The sequence below is a fragment of the Apodemus sylvaticus genome, chromosome 8, assembly GCF_947179515.1.
Source record: "Apodemus sylvaticus chromosome 8, mApoSyl1.1, whole genome shotgun sequence".
In the NCBI taxonomy this organism is placed as follows: Eukaryota; Metazoa; Chordata; class Mammalia; order Rodentia; family Muridae; genus Apodemus; species Apodemus sylvaticus.
The window spans coordinates 115,434,596-115,455,309 of record NC_067479.1 but is presented as its reverse complement, the minus strand read 5'-3'; the positions used below and the strand labels follow the sequence as shown (position 1 = coordinate 115,455,309).

Genomic DNA, 20,714 nt, shown 5'->3' with positions numbered 1-20,714 from the left:
TTAGTTGAGACTTTTATTGCTGTCATAAAACACTATGACTGTGAGTAACTTAGGGAGAAAAGGGCTTATTTCCTCTTACAAGCCCCCATCCCTGTTCCTCATTCAGGCAAGTCAGAGCAGGAACTCAGGGCAGAAAGCTGGAGGCAGGAGCTAAAGCAGAAGCCACAGAGGAAGGCGGCTTACTGGCTTCCTCAGCCTGCTTTCTCATAAACCCCAGGAACACCTTTCCAGTAGAGGAACCACCCCGGAACACCAACACCTTTCCAGTAGAGGAACCACCCACAGCGAGACCAACCGTCCCAGGGCAGCCATTCATTTATAAGAACCCCACAGGATTGCCTAGAGGCGAGTGTCACAGCTTTCTCTCACTTATGACTCCCTCTTAGATAACTCTAACTTGTGCTGAGTTAACAATAAACTCGCCAGGAAATTTAATTAGAAGAGGTCCCAGATACAGCGTGAATGCTAAGATGGTAAAGCCTGTGCTATACATGCACACGGTGTCACACAGACTGCGGGCAAAGCCACGTCTCTTCTCCAGCTGATCTGTGGAGCATACACGATAGCAGAACAGTTTAAATTGTGAAAATAAATATTTAAAGTTCTTTTTAAAAAAATAAAATGAATTAAACTGCTTTTCAGGGAGTATGTTTTAGCAAAAAACTTGTTTTATGAATATCAGAGTTTGGATTTACACTCTAGCCCTGCTCCTCCTCTCCTGACCCTTTCATGAATGATAAAATTGATCCCACAGAAGCTCCTTCATGATGGACCTGAGGCCGTTCAGCCCATCTCCCCTTTCTCCTCATCCTGCTCGTCCACGTTTTGCCTCAGGTGGGGAAGGAAACAACAGAAATGAGCTCAGCCTGAAGTCAGGCATGAAGGGAAAAGTGTATTAACACCAGTGACCATCTTTGTCTCCACAACCCTGAAACAAAGGACATTTGCCACTAGGAACAGCTTCATCAGTCACACATGTGGGCAGATGGGGACTTTCCCCACACAGAATGGCTTCCTTTTCTTCTTATTAGCATAAGTTATTCTGGTGTTAGCATTGTTTTAATTTTTTTTAATCTCCAAGTATGCTACACAGGCACGCAAGATGCTGGCAATCTCGAGGATTTGAAAGCAAGGAGAGGGGAGATTATGGTGGGTAGCTACAGTCCCTGTGTGTGTGTGTGTGTGTGTGTGTGTGTATACAGATTTTTTTTAAAAAAAAATCAGAGAATTGTGCCCTGCGGGGGAGAGTTTGCTAAACTGTCAGCTCTAGCAGTTAATGAGCTAGTTTGTCAGATGGAGAGAGAAAAGACCCGCTGTAACAATGCTGAGCTTTGTGTGGGATTTCAAAATCAGATCAGACCGACTAGAAATGCAGCAAATACTAAATGACACTGCTTTATTATCTAATTAATTTGCTACAAACTGTAAAATAAAAGTATTAAAGATGTGCGATGCGGTATTCTCTTGAGAAGACAGCCAAAGCATTTAGCTCTGCTGAAGTTGTGTGCAGCCCACTCTCTGCATCAGAGACAAGCTTCATTCAGCTCGGGATTTCAAGAGAGGGTGACAGTGTCGGGTGAGGCATCATTTTAGGGTTAATGCTCATAAAGCAAGTGGAAACACAGCCTTCTTTAGGCTCAGGCGGGGCTAAGACCCAAGGACTCTGGACTTTTCCTGTGAACAGTGTCCATTTTAGTATGGAGGGGCTGGGCACTGAAGCTAGCCTCCAAGCAAGGACAAAGGCTAATATGTTACACCTAGGTTTGGATTCTTTCCCCGAACGGTGGTAATTGGTGTAGTGTGCAGTCTACTAGGTGTGCAAGCTCTCAGGGCAGAGTGAGCAGGGGAGGGAGCGCCATTGAAGCCAGTTTGAAGTTCTTGCTCTGCTGCATGTGTGCGATATGGGAGAAAATGCTTAAACTGTTGTAAATTCAACAGCTTGTTCAGAAAGCAAGGCAGGTCTCTGCAAGCCTGTGAGGTTGTTGAGAGTCTGAAAACTCAGAGTTTAAACCTCAGGTTCAGGCATGTGGTAAGACCCAGAAATTACTGATTAGGGCATTTGGGGGCCCTGAATGCTCAGGAGGATGCACAGGTTCCTGTTTTCCCCTTATCCACATTCCATCTTTCTCCTTTTAAGTTCTCTGCTGTGACACAGTCTCCTACATTCCCAGCCCAGAGTCCTCAGTCTTTCCCATAAGCTTGTTCTCAGAAGCACACTACCTAATGAGACGTGTGTTTAACAGGAACCCTCACCGAGTGTTATAAATCAGGCATTGGTCATCTGTAGCAGGATCCCATTTCATCTTTTCAGTGAGCCTCTGAAGCAAATTCTATAATTATTCCCATTTTACACCTTTTTAAAAGCCTTGTATATGTGAAATCATTTCCCTGAAGTCCATAATCACAATTGAACCTGGGCATCTGGGTCTGCCCTGTACAACTGATCGCCTTGTTTTGAAGCTCCCAGAGTCTGAGTTCAGAGCTTGTCAACCAGTGAACTCCAAAGTTTGGAAGCTCCTTCTGAATATGGTTGCCATGGCAAAGGTGATGAGGTGGAGTATGTGGTCAGTACTGAGGATAGGGGAGAGACTTCCCCCAGTCTCTCTCAAGGATTACTAGGTAGAGAACTTGTGGCATGTGCTTTGGAAAGACTGGGTGGTTGGGCCCTCATTAACATGTGACTTCCCTCAGGATTGTCAATTCTTCCGGTTACAGGGACCATATTACAATTTGTGGTGTCTACATTTGTAGTTGGCACATAACAATTTGCTTAGACGGATGGGTGAGTGAGGGATAGAGGAAGGGAAAGAGTGATGAATGAGGGAGTGTTAGAGTAGGGAGGGATGAGAACTGAATGGACGGAAGAAATGAGGGAGGGATAGTAGATGCATGGATGGAGGCATGAAGGGATGGGTGTAAGGCCAGGGAGAGATGAATTAATGGGTTGAGCTTTTCAGTGTTTAATAGCTGAGCACAAGATACAGAACTTAGAAAATAGTATAGACATACTTTAAAAATATTTATATAATGGATTTTTCTCTTAGTCTCATATATATATGACTATCCAATGCAACATGCTAAGTCTAGTCAGTGCTGATTATATGCATATGTTCCTAAGGCTGAGCCTCCATTGGTCTTAGACAAATACTTAGGTGGCCCGTGTCTGCTCAAGACTAATTGCTGCAACTCTTCATCTATGGGTGAGGTGCTGTGAGATCTTCCTAATCCTTATTGGCATATTAACTAGCATTGTCCTTGTACAGATCTCGCTTAAGGATTCAGACTGTTGAGATTTCACATTTGATGCCTCTTCCTTGTTTTATATAGAAGATATAACTTTACAGCAAGCTTCCAGATCCTCCTTCTCTTCCAGACTTTCTGCCCTCTCTTTGAAGGTTCTCTGAGCCTTTGATAGAGGGCCATTATAGGTGTGCTAGGGTTAGGCAAAATATGGTAAGTTGTTCTCTGCAGTTCTAAATAATTCTGGGCTTCTGTAATACTGGCTGTCTTCTGCAAAAGGAAGCTTCTTTGATGAAGAAGGAGGGCTACTCTTAAATGTGGGTATAAGGATAAATATTTAGAATGCAGACAGAAATTATACTGGTTTAGGAAAATGGCAATAATAGGTTATCCTCTGGGTAGTTGTTTAGGGTTACAGAAACATGATCGAATGCATCTCTATTGAGCGAGCCTTAAGTCCAATGATACAGTTGTTGGTTAAGCCCAAGATACAAATGCCACTGTTGTATCTTTGAGGATATCTTGTCATCTTTGTCATCATTGTGGTTTGTAGATGTCACATCTGGTTAGGAGTATTGATTGCTCTCTCCAATGACAGCTTGCTCAAGCCATTTCTAGTACTAGTCCATCTGGCAAGAGGCTTTCAAAAGAATCCCAGCTTAATTCCCTGAAACCTTGTGTCAGAAGTACATGGTGTCCTCAGAAGTAGGAACGTGCCTTAAAATTCTGGGTGGTACCCAAAGGCAGTGGCATTTGACTGTACTATTTTGGGAGTCTTGGACTCTCCTGACCAGTGGTTTCTCATGTCTGGAGTTGGAGATTTTGTTAGCTAGCCTGTGGTTCTGGGGGAACACTGCCACCCCCAGGTAGCATTACTTCATATGTGATTTAGATAAACATAGAATATGAGTCCCTGTGGCTTCTTTAAACCTTCTTTGTGTTGTTTACCTTGCTTTGTTCTTGTAAACACTTTGACAATAAGGAAATGATCTAACATGTCCCACTGCAATGGTTCCTGACCTTTCTTCATATTAAAATTGAGCTTTCTCCTGCAGTTATATTTTACTGCTGGAGTTCCATCCCACATGGACACAGTGAAATCCAAAATTGTTCCTGTGCAATATGTACAGTTTGGAGACCCATCGGCTAGAATGCATCAAACAAACAATTTTCCTGAATAACATGATTATATTCATTCAGAAAATGTTCACACTCAGGTACTAAGGGCTTGAAGCATAGATGCAAACAAGAGAAACACTGTAAGTAGAAGAATAGGAAACAAATGTTTCGCCGTGGCTGTGAAGAAATGCAAGGCACAGAGAGCCGAGATACAGGGAACAGAGTTCAGAGTGTTGCTGGTATTTAATATAGGAGGCTCGGTTAGGATAAAGTTATATGTAGATGTTTTAGCCTATATTATAAGGCTTGAATTTGAAAGCCCAAAACCACAACATTGTAAACATATGGAGATAAGAAGGAATTTAAAAATATAAGTCATTAATAATAATTTTTGCACAATAACTTGATAAAGTGGGAAATCCTTTAGATTTATGATAAATTTGCTTGTTTGTATGCTGACAGGATTAACAGCCCTGGAATTTGAAGATGACCTCTGCCCCAGAATCCTAAACTGAGCAGCTGGCCAATACCAGCGTCTTCCCTGATATCCGCAGAGCAAAATGGGAGACAGAGAGCCCCTGCTGGGAGGAAGCCAGGTCAGCAGGTGAGCCGGCTTGCTCTGGACAGGATCTTATTCAGCCTGGTTGCCCACACCTGCCGCCATCTGTGTGGTTCTGGACCTGTAGTGATGTGTGTCCGCCCTGGAGCACGTGTCCCTCACTGAAGTCTGAAGCATGAGCACCAGTAGCCACGCATGCCCAGTCCCGGCAGTGCGTGGACACATGACTCACTACCCAGCCGCACCCTACCCATTGCTGTTCCCACCTGTCATCGGAGGACTCTCCCTGCCTCCGCTCCACGGGCTCCATGGCCACCCACCTCCCAGTGGATGCAGCACCCCGTCACCAGCCAGTGAGTATTCAGGCAGGGCCTGTGCCCTGGCTAACCCACACAGTATGGTGGGCAAGTTCTGTTCAATATGTTGGTTTCTCTGTCTCAAATTCTACTTGAAATTTTGTGGGGAAAAATATGAACATGTGGTGATGGCAAGGTGTGACGTAAAAGGTGGACTTTAAGATTTGGTGTATGCTAAGCAGCTAAGAGACTTTCTCTCTTTTATAATGTGTGGGACAAAAACTGCTCAGGAGAGGAGAAAGAGATTCCTGAAGAAACTGACCACTGGAGTGTGCACTTGATAGAGACAATGATAGGTAAAAGCCATTGACCTTCCTGAAGCTGGAGTCTGACAGGTGAGACTCCCTGTTGGGTACTGTGGTACTGAGGCTGCTAGCAGTCCTTAGTTCTCAGACCACGGGTCCACTCTGTCACGTGGTTTTCTGTGTCCCTGACGACTTTGGGTTCTCAGCTGCGTTGCTTCTAACCCAAGGTCATCTCTTACCTGATAGATAAAAAGTCCCATGAGAAAGGAAAAGTATTCTGAGACTGCTTCAAGATTAATATGACTCACCTGTGAAAAGTATTCATTTTGGACGGTTTTTAAGAGTTCTGTCTGAAGGCCTAGCCACTATACCAGTGGTCTTGTCCAGCTTTGAAGAAGTTTGTGTAGTTGTTATTTGAAGATGGAGGCTGTGTTGGATCCTGTGCTGTGGTGGATACCAGAACGTGTATTCTGTGTTCATTCTTCCTATTGCAGAATCAGCTAGCGCTCAGCCTACCCCTCCCTATTGATGCTTCGTGTCCTGCTACTTTGGAGAAAATCCCTCAAAATATTGGTTTGGCTTTAAGGAGTTTACCTTTTGAAGTACTGCCTTAACTATTTTGGTGTTGTTCAATGTGCTGAAACCCCCCCCCCACACACACACACACTCTTCCTCACACACAGGTAGCAGGGAATTTGCTCCACCTAAAAGAGGCCTTTCAAAATTGACAAGGAGCCAACAAAACAAGCAGGGAGTGACATACATACATACATACATACATACATACATACATACATACATACATTTAGAATTGGTGACAAACTCCAGAGATCACCAATTTCTGTGTCACCATCACAGAAGGATCATTCCAAATTCTGACTTGTTTTCCTTCTTGGAATGACTTGATTATGATTCATCCCCCTGTATTTTAGGTGTCTGGCCTCAGTACAGGACTAATAAAGTCTTTGAAATGATAGGCAACTGTCTCTCATGCTTTTAAAGTTCACATTGAAAGTAGATACAGATGAAATGGCTTCAAAGCTGTCAGGAGAAGCTGAACAATGTCTGTATTGAAAATATATTGTCGCAGGTGGTAGATCAAACTATGGAGGTTCATTCAATATCAAATGATATTATAGCGTTAGCTTCAGTGAGCACAAGGGCATATAAAATGATCGTTAAAGCTCAGAAGTCGCTCAAGAGCCTCGCAGTCTGATTCCATAGCTCAGCCAGCCCGACACACAGTACATCCTAACGGTTTCTGTTCTTACATTTAAAATGTATTTTGTTGTGGCTGAGAAATTAAGAACACAGGATTCCCATCGTGGGAGATCAAATCTAGCAGATCGGGGCACTCTTCGGCTGCTGAAAACCCCAAGGTGACCACCAGCAAATCCCAGCAACCTTGGGCTACTTTCAGCCCAGATTTTATGGGAAGTTCAGTGCATACATGGTGTATGGACAGAGCAATTGGTACTGCAGGCTGATTAGCATCCCTGGATAGTGGATAGGTCCATTGTCATGCAACCCTGGTCTCTTATAGATGCCTCTCGGCTAGTGTGTTCTTCAGAGGTGGGCTTCTGTTTTATAAATAAAAATGTCATATTTGCATATTGCCTGGAGCAGGCTTTATAGCCCACAAGTCCTCAAGTGTTGTTCTCCTTTATGGAAAAAGGAATGCTGGCTCTGTTGGGGGGTTGGGTTGGGTTGGGAGGACAGTACGTGGAACTCTGAGTCGTCCTACCCCAGACCTAACCTGGGGCTAGGCCTATGCTGTTCGCAGTTGTCAAATTCCCTGCCTCAGTCTGTTGGTGGCTCCGTAAGAGCTGAGCCATGACATATCTGAGGCTCCATTTTACCTTGCATGCCAATAACATATGTAAGATGCTTTTGCTATCTGCCTTATGCTTGAGGCATGTTATAATTGCATTTTTCTGGAACTTGGTGAGATGCTACTGGTTGCATAGACTCAACCTTGGAGGACTGATGGTTTGAAGTTTAAGGAACCAAAGGGGTGATAACTGACAGGAGATTGCTTAGTTTTGCTTTCAGGAGGCCTGGGAGAAGATACTGAGTGTCTGCACCTTGAACAGTAGCTTGAGTAAGGTCAGACAGAAGAGGTTCAGGCTGAAGGCTTCCAATCCGGCTTCCTTCTTACCCCATCAGTGTCTTGTTTCACTTTTTTCTTACTTCTTTCAGTTAAATCAAATAAAGTTGCTGAGATAAAATTCATTAAGATTTGTATGCGTATGAGTGCTTGGCTTTATGTATGTATATACACATGTATGCAGGTGCCCATAGAGAAGAAATGGATGAATCATGAGCATCCTCTTTGACTTGAGTTATGAAAAGTTGTAAGCAACCCCATGGGTGCTAGGAGCTGAATGTAGGCCCTCCAGAAGAGTAGCAAATATTCTTAACCACTCCTCTATCTCTCTAGCCTCAATGAAACTCATCAACAGCAGCCACTGTTAGGACAGTGTCTACGAACTGTCCATCAGTGAGAGAATTCTTTCCAAGCATTTGAGAGGCAAAGACAGACAGATCTCTATGAGTTTGAGCCTAGTAGCCTGGCTCTAGGCTGAGTCCCAAAGCAGGCAGGACTGCATAGTAAGACCCTCTCACAGACAGGAGAAGAGAGAGGAGAAAGAAGGGAAGAGGGAGAGGGAGAATGTTATTAAAATCTGTGCTTTGGATCCTAAAAGAAAAATGAGATCTTATAAGAGGTACCCACTGACTTTCCTCTGGCTAAAAATAAACATAAAATTTTATTTATGTCCTAAAATTAACTCAAGAGATATCCTAGTGCCATAAATTCTCAGTATGTAGCAATGTACATACCTATGTGGTCAAGGCAGCTCCTATAGAGTAGATACATGACAGGCAGCTACTCTGGGGCTATTGGTTGCAATGGCGGGGACTGCTTAATGTTTCCTTGATATTCTATTTATGTCTGTATCTGATGCTCAAACAGAAATAATTAAACCCCCGCCCTTGAAATGAGGTTCTTGGCAGTAGTATGGGATTGTGAATACTCCAGAATCTTCCATTTCAAAAGCAAATGATACTTCCCATATCAACCCCTGACGTGTTGCTTCTTCCTCATACTCTCAGACTTGTCTTTGACCCATCTAGAACCCAAGCTTGGCTGAACCTCTGTCTGTACTACAGTCTCCCTAGTTTTGCATCTAAGGCATCTAGGGCTGCTGGCACATGCTGCTAATCACAGGACTTTGGAGGCTGAGGCAGGATAATTGAGAACTCAAGTCCAGCTTGATGTACATAGTAAGACTCTAGTTTTAAAAATGTCCTTGACTCTATAAATAGAGTGTATATCTGCCCTGGTCATAGCATTCTGGAGTCACAGTAAACTTAGTGCACAGGGAACACAATAAAAAAGATACTACAGAAAAATGTAAATCCCCAAGCATCCAGCACCTCATACATCAATCTATGCAGTCACCATAGTTTTAATAGGGTCCTGGCATGGCTGTCAGATCGTTAGCAGAAGTCCTGTTTCACAGATAAACACCATGAAGCTTAGGGAGAGTACAAAGTTTAACAGCTAGCTAGAATTGGAGTCAAGTTTCAAATGCAGATCTTGGGACTACGAAGCACATGCCTTTCCCAGTGTGTCAGGCAGTGATGTCAGCTTAACCTTTGGATGGTCCTAGCTCCACACAGGCACCTCTTTCCACGATATGCCATGGCATCCTTAGACATGATGGATGTTTAAGCGATTCTGAAGCCTCTTTTGCTCCACAAACTCGTAGGAAAGTGGCTATCATTTTTCATCTTAGGGGAGAGTTGAAGGAAACCCCTGGTGAGAGAACCAGAAAGTCTTCCAGTGGGCGGAGAGGGTGTGGTCTGCCAGGCAACACTCACAAGCTGCACCCAGGCTTGCTGGGAAAGTAGGGCAGCTTGCTCTCTGTCTTGCTTTCTTTCCCTTCGTGACTGCTTGCTAGGTTTTATTGTGCCCATGTGTTCTTGTATGTATTGTTCGAGCTGGAAAATAGTGCTAAGCACTTTGGCTGAGCCTCTCTCCAAATGGTCTGTTATTTCCAATGCCTCCTACTAAGACTTTTCCTGATTGGAAAGTACTGTACTGTCAAACACAAAATATTTTATTCACCTAAACACCCTAGATTTCTGGGAAGACAGGCTGTATGTCTCAAAATTAGCCATGACTGGACATAACAGGAGACATATAGAAGAGGATATGCAGCTTAGAGAGATTGCAAGTTGTTCACCAGTGTTCACTGGTTCCTTGCCTCAAAGCTTCTGACTGTTTTCAAAAATACATGCACTCTGATGGTCTAAAGTTCACTGGTTGATTCCAGTCTTCTGGTGCCCTTTACCCTAGTCTTGCCTCCTTTGTTTTGAGAAACATTTCTGGTGAATGTGCCCAGTAAACATGCACAACAGGAATCAAGTCAGGGGTCCCAGGAGTGATGTACTATTACACATTCATGGAGTTTCCCGGGTCTATCAAAGTGGCTGGTTCTCAGCTGTGTGTGTCATGCTGAAACTGTGTGCTATGTTGGATTCTATCTCCAATGAGAAACCTCCAAATATGTGAAGACTATTAAGGATTAAATTGTGTTTCCCAGGAAAATATGGCTACCCTGATCTATTCTAGTCTAGGCCATGCCTTATTTGGAAATGACACTTAAGTAGATGACCAAAGTAAGATATGATTACTGGGATAGGTGCTGGTAGCTGTCTCTGCATACTGGACAAGATTGACCCAGAACTAGGGACACTAGGAAGTACCATGTGCAGACAAAGAACACTTAAGACTTCCAGCAATTTCTCAGAACAGTTTAGCAGTCAGGCAAGCCATCATCAACAACTGTTCTGTGTAATTTGAGATGATAGCTTTTAGAAATGAGTCTGGAGGGCTGAAGAGATGGCTCAGTAGAAGACACTGACAGCTCTTCGGAAGGTCCTGAGTTCAAATAGCAGCAACCACATGGTGACTTACAAACATCTGTAATGAAATCTGACACCCTCTTCTGCAGTGTCTGAAGACAGCTACAGTGTACTCACATATAATAAATAAATAAGTCTTTAAAAAGAAAAAAGAAATGAGTCTGGGGCTGGCAACTTCCAGCACTGGCAAAGGAAAGACTGCATGATCTTCACCATTTTCTCCTGAAATATGTCTATGTATCACAGAAATAAAAACATGAGTAATGATGCCTTATGTGACTTCTCTACTTTAGTTGGTGAGCAGTATTGCCAAACGTGGTCTTTTCCACATAGCTGCAGAGTTGATATATCCAGCACATACAAGGCTGTGGTCACATGTGCTACCATTCTGTTAAAATGAGGCTTTCTTTTATTTCATTCACATTCTTTATGTCTTAGTATTGGAAAACAAACTCCCACCGCACGTCACGGCTCAGCATGCTCTATAGAGTACCCATACTCCTCTTGATTTTAAAGCTTTCCCATTAAAGCTCTACACACTCCCTAAGCTTCCATCCTGGGCTGAGTATAGCCGGCAGTATCTTGCACATTCAAGGTTCACACTTAGGCTTAAACATCAGGGGTTACTAGAGGATTGACGTTACCACTATAGTTAGCCATTGTTTGTTGGCTTGAATGCTACTGTACTGGTGTTCCTCACAGTCCTATTCCACGATTTGTGAGCTCTTTGCCTGACTTTGTCATCCTCATGTCTGGAATTCTCAGTAGCTTCTCGTTCCCTTACATAGGCAAATCTTGATGCTGTTGCCTAGCCCTTGGCCTCATTCTTAGACACAGTCTTATGGTGTAGTTGATTATACTTGCATATTTGTACATTTTTAGATCTCACCTTGCACATCAGCAAAAGTTACTTCTGCACATGTAGAAAACCTGTTCCATTTCTGTTTCCCTTTCCCTTCCCTCTTCCTCTACTTCTCCCTTTTTCTTCTTTCTCTCTTTCCTTTTCTACATAATAGTTCCACATCAGTAAACTTTACTTAAAACTTCCGAGTCTAGAAGCTGGAAACATATCTCAATGACAGCGTGTATGAAACCCGGGTTTAATCCCCTAGTTAGCCTCTCCCTCTCCAGTGGATGACTTTTTATACTACTATAAATCAAGTTTAATATTATTTAAGTATTCATACATACTTACTGTCTTCAGAATAACCCTGAAATCATTAAAATGAGTGTATTATACAGCAGGACTGACCACCTGTTAATTTAGTGCTGAGAAGCTTTTGGGTTTTCTTCTAGATGCTCAGGATACATATAAATGCTTGGTCTAAAATGAAGAGTGTGGGTTTTCTTGAAAGATGAGGACAGTGATTGTCTGCTCTGTGACCACACTGGCAGCAGTGAATCTCAGACTTTGCAGTATCTAGGAATTTAGAGTCTAATCCAGAGTGCTCATTTGGAAAGGGCCAGTGTGTTGAACCATTACATAAATGTGCATTTATGTAAATAACGGGTAGTTAGAATCCTAGGAGATTGAAGAGGAGCAAGAAGGGCATAGGCATCTCTGGACACAGCCCTTGAACTCGAATATGATTTTCCCACTCTCCATACCTCACCTTCCCAAGGTAATGATGAAGTGCTAAAAAACAAGATAAGATTTTGGTCAACACAAACTACTAATGACAAGGTCATAACATATAAACCCAGGAAGTAACCATGTTCTTCCCTGTGGCCTACTTTTACAGTCCACCACTTCCAACCAAGTCCTTTCATGTAACAGGACAGCCATCCACAGCTTAGTTCCCAAAGGGAAAGATTTCTAGGTCCATATATTCCCTTCTGTAAGCTTTTAGATTTACATAGCGCACAAAGCCTGACAACATATCCCTTTACATTATTGAATCACTCCAAGTGTAGTCTTATACTTGGCTACTAGAGAAGTCCCACTTCCATAAGTAAGCACACCACAGGAACTTTCTACTTGTCATGAAAAGTCTGCATCCAATAAAGACACATGCTCTGAGGGCATCTCTGTTTAGACCCAGAGAACTGGGTCAGAGGCCATGCCTTTTCCACTGAGGGCCTGCAAGGTTTGCAGCTCAATTATCTCTGTGAACAATTGCTGATGTTGTTGAATGACTTTAGTAATGTCTGTAACGATGGACATTTCTCAGGCCTTTTCTTCTTTTACTACCAAACTACTCTAATGTTAATTGCTTAATTATTATGAAGTCAACCAATCCCCAAAAAGACACCCAAAGAGAAAAAGTTGAACTTGACATTTCACACCAGCAAGTGGCACTGAATAAGACTATGGCCCAGTATATCTGTTCTTGGCACAGTGCTTAATATGGCATAAATTTGTATGAGTCCTGATGGGAAACTCAGATTCAGTGTGAGCCTCTCAGCATTTCTGACTCTATTCTGACCACTTTTTTCTAGAGAAAGCAAAATTACCAATGTGCACAGACCATCATTGATCATGTCAATTTTACCAAATCTAGATATCCAAATGGATTTAAGTGTAAGTGTATTCACTTCATATGCTATATGTTTGAAACACATACATGTACATATACATAAACAGATATACATATACATATGAGCTATTTATACTCCTAAAAAAGGTTTAAGTTTGATACTAAAAAATCACAGAACTCCAAATGAAAACAACTGACAAAATCAGACTATGAAGCAATGTATAGAGAATATAGCTCCAGTAAAGGGTTGACAGTATTCTTCATGTCATAAGAGGTGGCCATTACCCACATTAACTACACATTAGTAATCAAGTAATGTCCATTAAGGTAATCCTGTACTGATGTTTTATACCCATTGAAGTTGCTGGTATCAAGTATTGGAAGGATGGCAGGTGTGTCCAATAGCCATTATTACCTATGGGTAAGAATCTATGCCTGTATAAAACACTTTGCCCTCTAGACTTGATTCTGTGTGACCACGGAATCTAGCTTGTAGGTAGTATCGTAAAGGCACCCTTTACCTGGGTGTCAGGTCTCACAGAAACATTTACAGTAGGTGAGAGTTCACATATAAATCTAGAAACCATCCAAATATCAACAAGAAGATGAGGGCCTAATAGTAAATTGAATTATCTGCTAGTGAAAATGAGATTGCAAATAACAACAGGGGTAGAGCTGAGATGTCATGTTGAAGTCTGGTGAGAAGGCCTCCTGGGTACAGGCACTTGCCACTAAGCCACTGACCTGAGTCTGTTTCTCAGGGACCTGATGGTAGAAGCTTCCCCTTACCTTCACACTAGCTCGTGTTCTCATTCATTCTTTCTCCCTGACCCTCAAATAAACAAAATCTATTTTTAAACATAAATATAATGATAAATAATGATCAGATGTTCTAATGCTGCATGTGCAATGTTAACCTTAGCATAAGTTGTTGAGTGATGACTTTACAACTCTTACTAGGTTCATGGTTGGGTCGCCTATAAGAAAAGACAGGTTAACAATAGAAAAAGTGTAAGTATACTTCCGATGTTTCATGTGGCATTGGTGCCTTCAGGAAGTGAAGACTCAGAAAACCAAAAAAACCTGAGTCTTTGTTTATTTGGGCAATGTTTAGTGCAAGGCACAGATGAGCTACGTCTCTCTCAACAGAAGCCTTGATGGCTGCCATGATGTCTTGGGTGTGGGCCCTTAGCAAGGCCTGTTTGCTTAGATCCTTCTTTTTGTCCTTGTAGCCCAAATAAAGTCAGCCCTTTCTTTGAGGCATATGCGGCCCCTTTCCAGTGAGGACCCATGGCTTGCTGCTGGGGAGCACTTTGAAGAAAAACCAACAGGATTTATGACTGCTTCAGGAAGAAGGGGTGAGGAGATTCATACTGTTTCCTCAAATGCCAGTGTGCTGAATATTCAGGGTAATATAGACTGTTGAAATATAAAGAAACTTGTTTAGAAAAAATATACTTTAATAAAAGCATACAACAGTAAATTGACAATGATAGATTCTTCTCAATGATAAAATGGACCAAATAGTAGGACTAGGTAGAGTCCTGGATACATAGATGTTCAGAGGGGATGAAGCCTTGAATGTATCTGTCCATCATCCAGGGTTTGGTATACTTATAAACCAAAGCACTATACATACACACATACACACTCACACACACAAACACAAACACAGGGGTCTCACAGAGAAAAAGAGACAGACAGACAGACAGATAAGAACAGAAAGAGAGAGAGAGAGAGAGATGCAGACAGAAATATCTCATTAAACAACATGCTTTAAAGTCTCCACCGTAATAGTGATGGTTCAAATATAGTCGTGAAAAATCACACAAATTATGACATTTTAAAATCTTTTTTGCCATATCTTGTATATGATATGGCAAAAATGTGAAAGGCCCAAGGATTATGTGAGCATTCACTGAAGTTTGTGTGAGAGAGTAATAACCGAGTATGTCTTTTCTGTGAAGTGGATCTTTGATCTATGCTTCGCATATTGCTTCCACATGTGCTGTGTTAGGGAGAATATGGGCCGTGTCACAGGCATGCTCCTCATTGAAAAAGAAACTGGGGACAATATTCCTAATAAAAGCTGACTTCTGAGAGTATAAAACTTCATGCTTTGAAGCATTAGTGGATACATGAGCATATGTGGACATGAAAATGAAAAGGAAGTTTTCACGGTTATAATTAAATATTCATAATTAGACTACTTAATTCCAATTTCCCTGTTTCTACTTAATATTCATATTAAGACCACTTAATAATGCCATTTTAATTGTTTCTTTTATATTAATCACATTCTCCCTTCCCTGTAAACCCTCCCATGTAGTTCTTCTATTTAATATTTTATTTTCAAATATTTGTGTTAAATATGTTTGGAGATATCTGTGTGGGCTTAAGACAAAGTTTAGGAAAATTCTTTGGGTATTTTTTTTGCTTTATTGTTTTTGTTTGGTTGCTTGGGTTTTTGTTGCTGTTTGTTTATTGTTTATTTTTGAAGCACTGAGGATTGAGCTGGGGGCCTCATGCCTAGTAGGAAACCTCGTTCCTGCTGTGTCTCAATCTAGCCTGGGAGGACATCTTATTTATTTTTGTTTCTCGGTTGGGGGTCTTCCATGGTGCTTTCCTTTCCTTGTCTCTTGGGACAGTCTCCCCATGTAGCCCAGGATGGCGCCACCCTGGGCGCCACCTTCATGCCTCTGCACATGAGAGGCAGTAACAGACATGGTGACTCCAGATGTCATTCTCCTGTGTGGAAAGGGTTTCGGGGGCTAGAGAAAGGGCAGGAAAGGAAGGTTTGAAGAGCCCAAACAGATGTGGTTTTCCTTATCTTCCGGTCACTCCCAACCATCAAAGCTCAAAAGGAGTGCTCCTTCACTGTGAGAGAAGACTCGCCTCAGAATCCCTTCCCCTTGCTGGCCTCATTGTGGGGAGTTCATGCCACAAAGAACTGTTAGCATGTCTTGTGTCCCAGTCACCAGGTTCAGTTCACTGAGGACAAGGACATTCTCTTCCCTTCTTGAGAAACTCTCTCTGGTTTTGAGAAGTGAAATAAATGATCCCAAGTAGCATGCATGCTGCTCATTGGTGTACATGGGGACAAAAGGATGAGATCCTTCAGAACCTCCGTAGCATGTGCTAGCCTGACCTGCATGCGCAGGTCCTCAGCTGTTTACCTTGAACACGCAAGGACCTACAAGAATACATAGTAGCCTAAGAACTTTGTGCTTCTAAGCTACAAAGGAGCTAAGGTGCACTCCTTTTGAGCTTTGAGAGTATAGTGGATACCTATCATCTGTGTGACAAGACAGTTATTGGCTTATGATTGAGTAAGCCTTTGCGGCAATTTTCACCTCTGATTACCTAGGAAGGAGCTATGAGACTTTTCACTGCGGCTCTCTGCTCATGAAGAGCAGACACAGGATGTGGCTGCTGCCCCCAGAGCATCTGTGTAGAAGAGGCGAGCATGGCTGAGTGCCCAGACCCACTGTGACAGTGACGACTTACTTTAAGAGCTTGGCAACTATTTAATGAGGACTGGGTGCTTCCATGCTCACAGAACTTCCATGAGGCTGCGTGTCTGGCTCTTACAGGATGAAGATAGTCTTAGGACTGGTAAATGCCAGCACAGGAAGAAGAAAGCATTTTTGGTGTACAAGTACAGCTAGATAACCAAGCAGGGCTAAGAAACGTTTAAGTCAAACGGTGGAACACTGTAGCCTCTCGGTGCCTCTCATAAGCTAATTGCCCTTTCACCTTCCTGTGCCCTTCTGCAGTGATCTGATTGGTGGACCTCAGCGCAACTGTATTCAAACTATGGTGGATCATTTTTAGGGGACTGTTTTAGGGGACTGGGTCCACAGTAAGACGGTCAGCAGCTGGCCACAGCTGCAATGGCTTTCTCAAGTTCAGTCTTGAATGAATAGTGTGCATTGAATGGAAAAGTTCACCTGTTTTAAGATTAATGTGCCAGAATTCAGACAGATATTCATCTAAAATAAACCCCCAGAAACCTCCGCTCCATCAGAGTCCTTCATTTGTGTCCAGTTCCCAGTCCATATGCAGAAGCATTTTGTACTTTTACATTCCCAAGGAAAAGCCATCCTCTTCTACCTTAGATGTAGTTCAGTGTAGGGCACAGAACTGACAAAGTAGATCATGTCCAAATCTGGGAAATCTTAAACGGTGAGCTGGTCAGGAGTGAAACTAGTTTCTTCCCAGTTTCTATGGAGCACATAGCCAGGAGACCCCCAACCAGGTAGTCAGTCAAGTTCCCAGCACCCAGAAGTCCTTTAAATGCTAATGTGGTGGTATTTGATGCCCTGGAGGGAAGAGGCTCACCCCACCCGTTCCAGACTTTACCTTGTCCTCTTCAAGTTGGTGTACTAGTGGCATCCAGACACTGTGAGAGGAAAGGTGGATACAGAACCTCAGCTGAGGCTAGGATGACGTTTTCTCTGCTCTGTGGCAGGATCTGTAATGAACACATTGTTTTGCCTTTTAATCTTCTGCCATTTAGTCTCATGAGCTTGTATCTCCCATTGGTTTCTAGAACGCTGATGCTTTCCCTGCAGCAAGGCCTTCCTGTGAGCATATCTCTTTCCCTCACCCATCCCTGCTATCTTCAGCCAGTTCCTGTTTTCCCTCAGATGATTTTATTTGTGTTCTTGGAATTGCTAAACTCCTTTCAGAGAATGCCTTTTGTCTGCAGTTGGAATGTGTTTTCTATGATCCCCGTGTGAACGTCTGCACAGCCGGCTCCAGGTTGCTGGACCGTCCCATCATGGCTGAATTTAATGTGTAGGTGTCCCCTAATGTTCTATTCTTTTAAATTACTTTCTTGGATAAAATGTCCAGAAAGCTATGACTGAATCACACCAATAACCAGCAGGCTGATTTGTATCTTATTTTTAAAGGTATTTCCAGTGGATTAAAGGGCCAGCCATGGGAAGCTTACTGGTCATGGTTATTGTGTCTGTGTTGAGTTAAGCTGGAATGGATCTGACCTTCAAATTCAAACAAGGTGACGATCCCCGTGTGTTATAAGAGAAACATTATGGAAAATATGAAAAGTAGTTAATAAAATCTCCGGGGAGCCAGCAGCAACATCATGCGCCCACAGCAAGGACCAAAACTTTCTACAGAATGTCCTGTGGTTGTGTCATAGGAGATTGTCAAATTATAGTCTTTTTCCTACAACAGGAGTCTCCACCAGGCGAGCTGCCCTTGCAGGCATTCGGAAGTGTATAGAGCTCATGTTGGTAGTGCAGAGATGGTGCTGAGGATGAGTAAGCACAGGCAAGGGAGTGTGACATCTGGATCACCTCAGGCGGTTCTTCACCAAACACATGTTCACCCCTCTGAGGAACATGGGGGGGCTGTAGATCTGCTCTCCCCCATGTCTGTGAGCAAGTAGTCTGTCTGGAGTCCAGTACAGAGCATGGACCCTACTGTACAGTCAGCCCCTGGTTTCAGACCCTCTTTTATGACTCCAGATTACACACTGAGGAAGACCAAAGCCTAACTTTCATGAGCCTTCCATTACAGAGAAACCAATGGAGTTAGTGTGGCTCTGACAATTGGGACATCCTTTTGACCAACTGCACAATGTATGTTTTACCAGTAAACCAAACATGCAGAAGGCAGCTTTGAGTTCTAGCCATGAAGCTTCAAATGGCTGAAAAGACTCTCAGAATTTCACAATGGGCTCTATAGTTCAGTTCTACCTAGACAAAATTTTCTCAGTCCAGAACCTTCCTTTCCCTCTGACCACAGTCATATTCACACTTACTCTTTTTAACTAAAGAAAACCCAGTTCTCCTGGAACAAATCCAGCTCCCCTTGAATATGCCAGTGTTTCAAATGCTACAGTGTAGTCTACAAGATGTGCAAGGATAAAGATGGAGCAGAGATAAGGAAATAGCCTACCAATGAGTGGCCCAACTTGAGACCCGCCCCATGGGACAGAGCCAACCCCTGACACTATTAATGATATTCTGCTATGCTTGCAGACATACCTGCCATCTGAGAGGCTTCATCCACCAGAATATGGAAACAGACTCAGAGACCCACAGCCAACCATTATGCAGAGCTCAGGGAGTCTTGTGGAAACATTGGGGGAGGGATTGAGGGATCAGGAGGGATCAGGAATACCATAGAAAACCTACAGAGTCAACTAACTGGGCCTTTGGGAGCTCACAGAGACTGAACCACTAACCAAAGGGTGTGCATGGACTAGACATAGGTCCACTACATATATATACCGATGTGCAGCTTTGTCTGCATGTGTTCCCCTAACAACTGGAGAAGAGGCTGTGTCCGACTCAGACCCTGCTGCCTGCTTTGGACCGCTTTGCCCTAGAAGAGGGTGCACTTAGAACTGATTTGACTTGATGTGCTAGGGTAGGTTGATGGTGGACGGGGAGATGCCAATAGGATATTAAGTGAACAAATTAATTAATTAATTAATTAAAGAAAAACAAACAAAAAAGCACATCTGCTTCCATGAATGAAAACATGAGAAAGCTAAGTCCTTAGACACTTCTGAGTCACTTCTCAGCACAATGACTCCTCCCACCCCAGCTCTCCTTGTGATTTTCACTGTTTTTATGTTTCAATTAGCTTGATTGGGACTTCTTATAAGCTCCCTGTTCAATGCAATAAATTTGTCATAAAAGAGTGAGAAATATCAAATTTTATTGTTGATCATTTTGTTATTTGATTGTTCTTATCTGTTCTTCTAGTCTGTGATACATTCTCTGCAAGCAGCTGCTGTAGTTGATGTTATAGGGAGACATTTGCACAGTTTCCATTGTAACATTTTTTTGTGTGTGAAGACTATTGCATTCTGTAAGATTAGATGGGATGGGGAAAGGAGAAGAAGGGTGCAAAGATGGGCAAACACTCACACTGTCTACTTACAGACACAACACACACACATATGCCACGTCTCCACTCAGTTTCAAAGGGGAGACCAAGAAGTATTTTAAATCATCTGTAATATCATCACTGTAAAATATCTACCTGGCTGCATAATTTAAATGAAAATACTTCAGAATTAAAATTAGGCTGTCACTAGTCATAAAGGCTGAGCTCTGGAAGTCTCTAAGGGGCCATTGTATGAAATATAATATGGTGGGATGGGGTGTACCTGGCCAGCCCATACCAAGGGATCTGAGAAATCACAACATGCAACAGATCTGGTATAAGGAGGTTTATTTGAGGGAAGGGCAGGAAATAGGGGCCTGGAGAAGGGGTAGGGGCAGACAGACAGATGGGAGCAGAGTCATGAGAGCAGAGAAGGAGGGGCAGAGGACAGAAAGGGGGAGAGGGAGACCAGTTGTTAATGTGTGGCTACAGAGAGAAGAGAGAACTTGGGTGTCCAGCAGTCCCTTTAGAGGCCAGGCCAACTGCACGGTCAGCATCAGTGTAAAGGCACAGAGGATGATGATTATGTAAGCCTTGGCTAGGTCTGTGGAAGGAGTCTAGCAGAATTGCTGTAAGCTAACACCCATGAGCTAAGAAACGCAAGATGTGTATGTGTATCTTCCTGGATATGCATGATGCAGTATTAAATTGTTGTAAAAACTGAGGTGATGACATTTGTGATGTAATAGATCTGTGCCAGTTTAGCTGGGTTGGTGGGCTACGATCCCCAGGGACCCTGCTCTTTCTCTTCAATATTGGAACCTTTCATGGGGTTCTGGAGACATAACTAAGCACTTCCCTCTCCTCAGTCCTTTAACAATGCCTCAGTGTATATGTAAATCTATCCTCAAATTTACAC

General features: G+C 42.9%; 1 protein-coding gene across 2 annotated transcripts in view; it reads left to right on the top strand.

Moving 5' to 3' along the window:
• The first annotated feature begins 1,086 nt into the window (after nucleotides 1-1,086).
• The window catches only part of Rarb (retinoic acid receptor beta), a 354,451-nt gene continuing 334,823 nt past the window's right edge, over nucleotides 1,087-20,714 (top strand). For both annotated transcript variants that reach the window (XM_052190375.1, XM_052190373.1), the window contains exons 1-2: nucleotides 1,087-1,149; nucleotides 4,822-5,271. In XM_052190375.1, the coding sequence (XP_052046335.1) occupies nucleotides 5,094-5,271 (178 nt within the window). In that variant the 5' untranslated portion in view covers nucleotides 1,087-1,149; nucleotides 4,822-5,093. The remainder of the gene's footprint in view (nucleotides 1,150-4,821; nucleotides 5,272-20,714) is intronic.